Source organism: Protomyctophum parallelum (assembly GCF_964188405.1).
Source record: "Protomyctophum parallelum genome assembly, chromosome: 9".
Lineage (NCBI taxonomy): Eukaryota > Metazoa > Chordata > Actinopteri > Myctophiformes > Myctophidae > Protomyctophum > Protomyctophum parallelum.
In genome coordinates, this window is record NC_139706.1 from 16,944,366 (window position 1) to 16,956,468 (window position 12,103).

The 12,103-nt window shown below is 39.8% G+C and overlaps 1 protein-coding gene across 3 annotated transcripts in view; it reads right to left on the bottom strand.

The window, feature by feature from the left end:
* snx19b (sorting nexin 19b) overlaps positions 1-12,103 on the bottom strand; it is a 54,191-nt gene that overhangs the window by 25,709 nt on the left and 16,379 nt on the right. For all 3 annotated transcript variants that reach the window (XM_083773059.1, XM_083773058.1, XM_083773060.1), the window contains 3 exons: positions 10,942-11,035; positions 9,628-9,799; positions 5,296-5,431 (listed from right to left, as the gene is read on the bottom strand). In XM_083773059.1, the coding sequence (XP_083629185.1) occupies positions 5,296-5,431; positions 9,628-9,799; positions 10,942-11,035 (402 nt within the window). The remainder of the gene's footprint in view (positions 1-5,295; positions 5,432-9,627; positions 9,800-10,941; positions 11,036-12,103) is intronic.

The following is a 12,103-nucleotide window of genomic DNA, read 5'->3' on the forward strand; positions in this document are numbered from 1 at the left end:
AAGGCCCTTTCGCCAACCCCGCCTTCGGGTATGGGCACTGATGACGCGGAGGAGGAAAACAATGGTATTTCAACTAAGGACTGAGTTTACATTACACCACCCCTTCCAGGATGACCACACCTCCTCATGAATGATGGTAAATGGTGCATTTATATAGCGCCTTTATCCAAGGCGCTTTACATAGATTGTGCATTACATTCACCCATTCGCACACACATTCATACGCCAATGGCGGCGGAAACCACGCGAGGCACCAACCAGCATGCACATCGGGAGCAATTAGGGGTTTTGAGTCTTGCTCAAGGACACTTCGACACTAACTCTGGGGGAGCCTGGGTTCGAACTATGGCAACCTTGCGGTTACCATCTGGCCACACTACCCCTGAGCCACTGCCACTCAATGTTCATTGAATACGTTAACTTAGGGGTGGGCGATATGGTGATAAATTATCGTATTGTGATAAAATGTCTCCACGATATGCCTTTTCAGAGATATCGTATATCATGATACAGTGAATGCACATTATATGATTTGAAGTGCCCTTATTTTATTATACTGTATTTATATATGTATGTATTGTATGTTTTGGTTTTGTTTGTTTTTCATTTTAAGTAATTGTATTGTCTGTATTATGTATTGTATTGTTTTGTTGTATTGTCCGTTTGTCCAAAAAAATGCAATAAATATATTGTTAAAAAAATAAAAATATATATTTAGAATACCTCAGTGTGTGGCTTACATTTAAAAGGATTACCACCCAGCACCCACGTCGATGTACGTATGTAGTCATCTCTTTTAATATATCACGGTTTTGCCTTATTTCCATCCAGTACATCAGTTAGAAATGAAAGTCTATGAGTGAAGCGAAACCTTCACTGTATAACAAAAGTGCATTAAAAAAAACACAGCCAGGGAACCTCCATGAGGTTTCCTGCATCAAAATATGCCATTGTATGTCAAAGTTGGAATGCACTGACTGCAGGCAGCAAGTGGTACTATGCACAGCTCATGAGGAGGAGGAGGAGATAACTGTTGTGGGAGAGAGCTGTCTCCACAGTGCTGACAGCTCGCTGCCTAAAATAGATAAAGATAAACAAAAGCGCTGGGCCTTTGATGCCGGGTTCCCGCTACTCCTTAAAATAGAGGGGGGCAAACATCCCAGCGGTGGGCATCGATACTGGGGGTGGGGGGTAGCTGGGCCCTATACTGCCCCAGGGAACATGAGGTCACTGCACGGAGACCAGAACCTGAGAACATTGTCTGCATGTTCAAAGTGCTGGTGGCAGCGTCTATACCTGTCAGTGTCAAATTCTTGGAAAGTTTGAGGACCAAGTGTCGCAGGCACGTGTGTACACACAAAAAATAAAGAGAACGCACACACATTTTACAATGTCTATACTCAAATTAATGTGTGGTCTGTGCTGAAAATAAAAAAAGTTGAAATCAAATCCAGAGCAGATGTTTTTTCTTTATTGTAATCAATCTCTACTCTCTGTCTCTCTCTCTCTCACTATTCCTACACACACGCGTATTATTACTGTCAAATTAATAGATTTTCAATGCAGACTGATGTGCTTAACCCATTTTGGGCGGGAACCCCTTTTGGTGTTTGAAGCATTATGTTGTACTTTAGCTATTGAAAAATAGCAGATCTACAAGCTCATAGCGAGCTTGTGGATCTGCTATTTTTGAAGAATCGTGAAAATGTGGCACAAATCTTTGCATATATATTCTTTCAGAGCGAACGTTTTAAGGTCTACATGGGTTAAGTTTTAAGACACAGAAAACTATAGCGGCTGGTACGGTGCCCTGGTCTAAAATGAGACCAACAATGTCATTAACCACTGCACTCTCCAGTTCATATAAACAAGTTTCTGTGCGGTATAATCTCTAACTCCATGCTATGCGTGTCATCACATCGTGACCTGGCTACAGAGACAGAGTGACCACTCCCATCTGGAACTTTTTCCATCGCTGCTGCTTCTTCGGAGCGGAAAAGCTTGTAAAAGCACTTCAAGCACAGAGTCATCCAGAGGCAAATGTCATTAAATCACGGATGGAGGTGAAAGATGACTTTGGCATTGGTGTGGCTTTATATTGCTGAAGGTTTACTTTTAATAAACTAGGTTATGCATTTTTTTATGTCATCGATTTACAATTTCCTGATTTTCAGATTAACGTCCTGATATTGGTATTTACTGCTGAGGTGCGTAGATCGGGCCGCTTGGGACTCGGAAAGTCGGAAGGTTCCCGATTGGAATCTGGGCTCCCGCTGTGTTAGTGTCGGAGGTTGATGCTTTGCTTTACATGGTTTCCTCTGCATCATTTACGTTAATGATGTACATCTATCAACTCTAGTTTACCGATGTACATAAATGGAGCATTCCCATGGGCAGTTTTTGTGCGAGTGTTAAAATGTAATTTTATGATTACAGCTTAGTTTACTGCTGCAAACTCAACACACCAGGGCACAACATGGATGGTACCATGCCTTTGCATTTTATTGAATTACTAGTACCACACCATAAAAAGCTTGTTTCATTTAGAGCAGGTAAAACACATCAGTCCACCTCAGAACCCCCCCTTCCCTGCCTGCCACAGGCACATTTTTGGGGTTCAATAACGTTCAATAACGACGTGCTAAACAACATAACAAAATGCTAAGTCATGCCAATCAACAGCTGTGAGGTTAAGACCTCAGCTTCTGGACCGTGATGTACCCTCTAGCCGGCCAGGGACTTCACTATCAGCTTTATAACTGAATAGAGGAAAAACCCAAACGGATACAGTACATCTGCCAACTTACTTAAGGGGCAAAATAGTCCTAAAACGGAACAAACTGCATCTCAGAAGAGATTAACCTGCAAGTTCTTATTACTTGCAAACTTGCAATTGTATATCACTGCACATTTACTTTAAATTACAAATACATACGTAAATACAAAGGATTCTTATAGGAATTCTCTTGGTTTGCTTGTGTGTGTGTGTGTGTGTGTGCGTGCGTGCGTCCATCCGTCTGTTACCAGCTAATCTCCGGCACCGTTGCCCCGATCCATGCCAAACTTTGCACAGACACTCCCTGGATGCCAACGACTAACCCGAAATATTCCTCAATGGCCTGTTATAGCGCCACACATTTCTGTAGATTACTCGTACACATTTTATCACACAATTCGGTATACACTATCTCCATAGTCATGTGATTAACACGGATCTGCACCATTTCCCATCTTCCATCCTAATTGGCTAAGATTGGCTTCCAAAGCTCACATGATTGGTCAGTTTCGAACAAAATGCCACAAATACACGCACATTTCCACTAGGCCGAGGACGGCATGCCACAATTTTCCCCCCCAAATCAGCCTCACGGTGGCACTACAACAGGGCAATTCCTGTTTTTACCTATAACTGCATGATCTATAATTTATACAACTTATGTATGCACTCCCTAGAGGCCATGGAAAAACATTTTCCCTGCATCCTTCCACATCTGCCGGTTATAGTGCCACCATGAGGCCGATTTCTGCAAAACACATTGTTTATGTTAGTCGCACAGATTTCATCCAAATCTCACGCAAATCGGTACATGATCTCTGTAGTCATGTGATCAAGACGAGCCTGCTGGATTTCTCAGATCCTACTCTGATTGGCTAAGATTGCCTAAGATTGCCTTCCAATGTTTTCAGGAGTGGCCCGTTCAGTACAAAATGCTGTCCTGCTCATCCAGAATTCTATCCTCAGAGATGCTATGAGTGATCTGGCTCTGCATTTTCTCAAAAAACTGAAGAAAATTGTTGCAAAAAACAAACAAACAAAAAACATGTTTATACGTATTACTCCTAAACATTTTGCCAAACACCACACGCACTCCTATTCTCCTGGAGACCTGTGCCCAGAAGGGCACTTTTTCTAGTTTATACTTTTGCTTGCCGGCATCCCGCTCTGTCACTCGCATTGACAAGCTCACAACGCATTATGCTGCGTTGCATTGTGAGTAGACCTGTCACAAATATTACATAATTTGAGTTAATCGTAATCATTTTTTGTCACGATCATTACCATGTTAAAAAATGTCATATGTTTTCAAAGTAAATATACTATATATAGTAAAATAAATACCAGATCTACAAGCTGCAATTCAACACATTTTGAGCTTGTAGATAGTATAGGCTATTTCCACTCGGGTAATTCCACTATTCACGTATAAAACTAATTACATTATGTACTGTATGTTATTCGTCATATCTGCCTTGTGCAACTTTTGATTCTGAAGCCTAAAAGCCAAAGATTAATCAAATATGAGTTGATATGTTCCAATGCTCAATGTCAAACACAATTAAGTCATTCATCAATTATTTTATGACAATTAATTGTCAACTAAAATGTTGTAATCGTGACAGCCCAAATTGTGAGCTTACAGATTGCCTTTTTTGTGTGTGACACTGTATGCAAACCAAGTATAAATCGGGTCAATGGATAGCAACACGTTGATGAACACTATAGTCTGCATTTATGAACCAATAAGACCAGTCCTATTCAATGTCCGAGGCAGTGGACACGGACCCACAGGCGTCCATGTCATATAAAACGTTGCGACTTCACAGCATGCCGTATAATGCACAGTTAACATATTTGAAATATAACCAAGGCCAGCACTACTACACAGTCCACATGTGTGCATGCTGTCAAGTGCCCAACCAGCCAAGCAAGCAAGCGATGACCAATTGTTCCTTACAGGCACAAGTGCAGCATTGCTGGAAGCACACATTCCTTCAGAGGTCAGGAGTTTTTTAGCCACATGAAAGCGTGAGTCTATTCGAGACAAGTCATAATAGGAAAACATTTAAGGGAAATAGGCGAACCTTCACCAAAAACCTACAAGCTCACGTGTTACGTCATGAGATTTGGTGCGGAGGGGAAAATGGCCATGTAAATACACCTGAGGGACCCGGCCAGGTCACAGTGGTTAAAATGGTAACTTCTGCATCCCATAGATTTTTCAAAAGAAATGCAGCACATCAAAAATGATTTCATTAGGATATGCAAAAATAAAGAAAATACATTATTTCAAGTAGAGTGGGAGAAAAATCAAAACAAATTAGGCCTTCATCTATGGCACATGACCTGAGCCTTCACTGCAATTTAAGCTCTGGTGGATGGCTGTGTAAACTAATTTGGAGCATAGAGTAAAATCGTTAAGTCATCCGTTTAGCCAAATGATTGTTGAGGTTATAAGTTATTCTTTCACCCAAGAACTTGGAAGAATTGCAGCACATTGTTCCCCAGCAGCTTACTTGTCAATGAAGGTCCCAAACAGAAGCCTGATGGTCCTCTGGATGTTCTGGGTGCAAAGCCAGCTCCACTGTTGTTTCACGAGCAGACACAGGACGTCCAGAGCCATTTCAGCCAGCGCAGTCTCAGACACTATACCTGCCATGTGTAAAGTAAACACAACACAAAATGCAATGCCATGTCAGTGATTTCAAGGACCCCCAGTTTGATATGCATCAGGCCACAGACCTCCATTTGATAGAATGTTTTATCCCTGGGATCCCAGTATACACTGTCAAATCTTCAGTGTTAATTCAACTCTCAGAGTTACAATTGCAGGTATGTGTAATTGTACTTGACCAATACCTCCAAAAGAACATACAGGGCAAATTGAAATCTAATCAAAACTTGCATCTATATAGTACATCAATGCTGCCCTCTAGTGGTTGAACTAAAAAGCTCTGCTGAGCTAAGTGGGACATTTCGCTTGCCTATTTTGCCAAGTCAAGCCAAACTTAATTTATATAGGAAATTAAGCAAATTTGTACTTAAAATAAGGTTAATGAATTCTGACCCTGGGTCAAGGGGCTTCAAGGAGTTAATGGTTGCGGGGCTCCTGGAAAGGGTGAAGGGTGGTCCGTGGACATAAGATACACAGAGGACCATGGTGTGGGAACACATGTGGGAAGGTTAGGAAAAAGCCTCTGCTCCCACTGTGACTGTAAGTCTGAGGGATGTCTGGAGTGTGACATCTCTGAGACGTCTGGTCAGCGAGACTAATCCAAGCTCTTCATTCACCCTTGAATGCCTGGCTGTCCAGACAATGACCAGACAACCAAAACAGGTCTGTTTGGATTCAGTTTAACAAGGAAACTCCCGTTCCAGTGTAGCATGAAGGCATGACGATAATTTCCATGTGATGCGAGTGAGATCATAAATTGTTTTCGATGACAGAAAGAATGGGGCACTGTCTAACAGTTCAAAAAAATAAACTAAGGTGGAATAAACCTAGTTCTAGTAAGAAACAGTAACCATGATGTAGCCTACAGTACACAGTAAACAGCAGGTTACAAACAAGAAGAAAATGTAAAATCTCTTGAAGCTAAATTAATATTTTCTCTGCAGATTCACAGGGAGAGGAGAATGAAGGGCCTTTTTGAAAATGTTAAAACGTCTTCAGTGGCACCCAGTCATATTCCTGTGACTTCAGATGTGTCAACAAAAAAGGTAGCTTACAGTCAATATGCCAACGGCTGGATAAGATTAGAAGACAACACCTTATTAACGTATACTGTATTACGTCATTTCAAATCCAACGCTAATCTGCTAAAAAGCGTGATGAAAACAAATCCAAGTTGCTTTAGTATAGCATTAGGCCTAGAGGATTTATAAGAATTATGAAATGATTTTTTTTTTTTTTAATGAAATGAAAAGTGTATCATAATAAACAGTGACGCTCAGTTAGTCTAATCATGCCAGCAACACAACAACACCAGAGGGAGTTCAAAAAACCATGTGCAACCCAGATTCGGCAAAAACAAGGATTGATTGATTGATTGATTGATTGATTGATTAAAATATTTATTAACAGTTTGCAGAATTACACTACATTTCAAGCACAACTCAATACAAAGACTGTTAACTGTGAGTGGACACTTGTTTACAAGAGGGTCCACCTAAATTCATTTCACTCCTATGCCACAAAAATGTGGAACGCCCTACCAACTGTCATTAAGATGTAAATCCCTTGACTCCACCCACCCCTTTCCCCCCTCACTGTATACGTTTTCCCCCTTTTTACCTCCTTTATGATGATTTCCTGTTTTTGGCTTTATAGAAGTGCATAGTGTACAAAATGATATGATGAATTGAAAATGGTGGACCCTCTTGTAAACAAGTGTAATGCTTTATGGCAGGGGTATTCAATTAGATTAGGCCTCCTATGTGACACAGACCGAGTAGAAAAAAACGTGCCATGAGTGAGTGTGGAAATATAGTGGCCCTCTGGAGTGAGTGTGTACTCCAGCCAACCCCTGTACTAGAGCATGTCAGACCTGAAATCAACATGTAAATATGAAATAAATGCTTAAACATGTACTGTAGCTAGGTGTAATGTTAGTCCACAGAAGTGAACTTTCTTTATTTTTTTCAACCTTTCAAGTCCACAGAAGTGAACCTTTCAAGCCTGTTTTCTCAACTCGCTGTTTCTCTGCAAGACATTACCGGTACTCTATAAGCCAACTCCAAAACTGGTGGGTCAAACTGAACAACCAATATGTCAATTTGAAGCTATGATTCCCTGCTTTCACATGACATGAAAAAAACTAAAAACTAAAATCGGTCAGAAACTGTCACATTTGATGACAGTATTGTTGACAATACAGACATGATACCCGTATGACCTATACGTAAATTTAAATGGACTGGATTCCTTCAAATTAAACAGCGGAAGTAAACGGCTGTATTCTGCCGATATTAAAGTCCCTGTCTTTCATCTCACATTCAAATGTATAATCTAAGATTATGTCCAATATACATGTACATGTTGTTGTATTTCCAAACAACAAAAGACTTTAGAAACCAGAACACGCACGTACAGTACAACCACGTTCTTCTCCGATACCTCTAGCCCATTCAGCCTGATGTCGAAATTTTAAATAAATGTTTTCTAAATCATGACAATTTTCTGAAAGATTTGAGGCACATTTTTCAAAAATAGCAGACCTACAAATTCATAGCACGCCACTCGGTGGCGCGCTATGAGCTTGTAGATCTGCTATTTTTCAATAGCTAAATTATAACATAATGTTTGAAACACCAAAAGGGGTTCCCGCCCAGAATGGGCTAGAAGACAAGACATGTGTGGACCGGGAAGAAGCCCAATACGTGTCATGCCGAAAGCCTCTCTCAATCTCTAACCTTGTCTCGTGCCAAGGCTGATGTCAGAGATTCCAGAGCTGTCCGTGTGCAGGGTGTACAGTACATAAGACTTTATAATTATTTCAACACAGACAGAACAAACACAGAAGTGCTGCTGCTGTCCAAATCCATGAGCCATAGCTGGACAATGCAGGACCACTATGAGTCATGTCGGTCACTATCCCAGGCTAACACTTGACTCGCCGTGTTCCAGACACCCACGTGCTGCACACATGAGCTTGCTTAAGCTTGCTTACATACTTTTCTTTGGAAAGTGAGGCGATATAACTACAAATTTACATCATTCCGACTCTTCCGAGCATCGGGCTGTCCCACAAGCCAAATCAAGTTTCACTGACGCAATTTTGGGGGGCGATTGTTTCAGAGAAATGTTAAACAAACTACCAAGAGACGCCATGACCGGATTACAGGTAGAACTAAGGATCATATCAATGCTGCGACTCACAAAGTGCTTATGGAGATTTGTGCATTACAATTCATGTATTTGCTGATGGTTGATTGTGTTTATATAAGCCTTTTAAAAATATATATTTACCAACATTTACCAAGTATTTTCTCAACAAAAAAAACCCCTCCCTACCACAATTAGGCTGCTATATATTACAAATGTGTGGAACACGTGTCGTGAATTTGAAGTCAGTGGGGCGAACGGTTTTCGAATTACGTGGATTGCAGATGTACGTAGACGCGTATGTCGCACAGAGACTTGGCCAGTTTAAAAATGCATTTTACGTTTACAGATGTAGCAGCTAAATCTGTCCATGTAAAACATACTTTTTAGACTACCGGTATGTCTTAGTTATAATAAGACTGAGCCAACAGTTACAGTGAGTTTAGTTTTTCAATGAGTGCTGTGTATTCTGTTTTTGGGACACATAGTTTGGGATTTTTTTAATTCATTTTAGTATTTTCTTTTTCTAATTCGGTTTGTTTTTATTCGTTTTTATTTTTTATTTATTAAAATGCTATTTAAGTGGATTGAATAGGTAAGTATTATGTAATAAAACTTAACAAAATATATTCAGTTACAGATGAACCGCAAACCATCCTAAACTAAGTACATGTTGTCTATAATTTCAGTTCATTTTAGTTAATTTTGTAAACACACAATACAGTTTCAGTTAGTTATCGTTTATTTATTGTATTGTAGTTATTATTTAGTTAAGTTAACATTTTGTTATTTAAGTTTTTGTTAGTTTTAGTTAAATAACCTTAGAATCTAGCCTGTACAATGCAGACCACTAGAATTAGTCTGCAGAAAGTGTTGCCGCTGCCATCTAGTGGATGAATTGGATAATGCTCTAAGTCTATGTAAACGTAAAGTACAAATGCTTTTTGCTTTTCGAGAGCATGTATAGGCCTTTGGTGCATGTGCAATGGTCAATAACTGGTTGAGTAGGACAGCAGGATCTTACCAAGCTGCTGACTCTGCCTTTCTGTCAAACTGTTCTTCTTCTGGCAACCGCAGACTCCTGCTTCTCTGAGCGATATACAGTCTTCCCTTTCTGACTCAGAGTCCTGGAGCACCAACCTCTCCTGTTCACTGATGAAGTCCTCCAGATCTGCTGGGGACATCCCGTTAATCACCTGGGAGAGAAGATCATCCCATCAGCTACTGTACTTTTTTGTTCATTTGTGTGCAAAAATTCTTGTACCCGGTTATGTTGTATATATTGTATAGGCTTCTGGAGGTATTTTTCATGGATTTATTATTTGGCTGTTGTATAGCATGACACATACAATATAGTGTTGAAAGTGTAATTATGTATTCTGCAGCATTCAAGCACGGGGCTGAATATGTATTTCTTTACAAAACTTTATAGCGATTTATTTTTCTATTCTTTACTATAGTCCTACTAGACCCCAATAAATTACATTTGGCCACAAAAGATCACAGGATCTACTGAATGTGTCAAACTGGCATATTCTGCCTATGACACAAAGTGTGGCTTCCAGTAGGCTACCTTTCAAATTCAGATTAGATCCTGTGATCTTTTGTGGCCAGATGTAATTGCTTGGGGTCTAGTAGGACTATAGTAAATAATAAAATAATAAATCGCTATAACATTTTGTAAAGAAATACATATTTAGCCCCATGCTCGAATGCCCCCGCCCCTACTGTCAAAAACAGCTAAAATCCCTAAAACGAAAGAAAGCAGCAAATGAAAAAAAATTATAGTCATCTTTTACTTTCTCTCATAACAATCTAAAACATGAACCTTGGTTGAAAAAAACTAAAGTTGTCCTTTAAATAAAGCTTAAATAAATACTGAATAAATCATCATAATAATAATAATAATTAGTCCCGGGGATATGCACACTCAAAGTATTTGCAGACTTTGGGTTATGTACTGTACACAGTAGACAGTATATATGCTGGCACACATCCCTAAAAGAAAGCAGTATAATAAGACGACAGCCGTGTGTACCTCTGACTGTACTGTACTCTGTATAGATGAGTCTTGAGCACGACTCTGAACGTAGCCTGACACTCAGTCTGAATTTTCATTTAGTTTCACTTCATTGCCAGGACATTCTTTTTTAATGGTAGCGATTCAGGGCTGGAGCCAGGCTACTCTGAATCCCTAAATGCTCCCGAAGAGCAGGTACATGGTTTCCTCTGCCATCGGAGTATGAATGTGTGTGTGAATGGCTGGGTGAATGTGCAATCTATGCAAAGCGCTTTGGATAAAAGCGTTATATAAATGGACCATTTTACAACAACATACCATTCTGCTCTGTCCCCAACCAAACAGCAACTGTGGTCTTACATCAGAGACATTCATAAAAGGGCCGCCCTTGCTGGTGAACCGCAGACGAGACCTGGGAACATACACACAGTCATACACACATGCATGCGTATTCACTCAGTGTATCGTCGCTGTCAGGCAGAAACCTTGTTTCATGTTTTTGGATACAAAAAGAAAATTTGGCATATTTTATACTTGGATAATACACTGTGGTATCACAGTGTCGCTCTTAAAAGTAGCAAACATACCAAATCTACAAACTCACTTGTGAAGTTGTGACGTGCTGTGACTTTGTAAATTTACTATGTTTGAAAGATAATAATTAGCCTCTAATGACATGCCCAAAATATGGACACCAGGTAAAAAGTCTGTCTGTTTTTACCAATCAAAAGTATTACCAAGAGCTTGGGACTAAATAATAAATACATGGGCCCGATTCACTAAGCTGTTTACACCCATATTTTGGGTGTAAAGGAATTTTCCAAACTTCCCACGATAGTAGTCAGTAATCTTTTTTTTGTTGGTGAATATTCCTGAAAAGTAAAGGTTTTGGACATACAAGGTTTCCGCCCAGCAGCGATGATATAGACACAAATACTACAGTATGCACAATACAAAAGTGGTAAATCGTGCTATACACATAATGAGAAGAATGTCATCATCTGATCTGCAGATATCTCAGACTCTCCACTAACTAAAGTTAACTGTAGTCATTCACCATGTCTGGAGCTGACTGTCATGTTGCATGAACAGGCTTTGAGGGTTACCATAAAATGGACTTAATACTCATGAGACTATGTGGTAATGTGGCAATTCCATGCAGGAATGTTCTGCAGTTACCTCCTCTTAGGCCTTGTTGTCCAACATAAAGTAATGTTATGGTCATGTCCCTCCATCATACCTAGGTTAGGATCAGTGTTGTTTTTGGGCAGCAAATTTCTATTTTAGTTTAGTCATAGTCTTTGGAATGAAATTTCATTTAGTTTTAGTCACATTTTAGTGACTTTTTAGTCACCCGGAATGTTTTAGTGTTAGTCTAGTTTTAGTCGACTAAATATCATAAGATTTTAGTAAAATGTGTTTTGACGGACCTTGATGCCGTCGTAATGACTGTTTTTACACTTGCTGAAAAGCCCACACA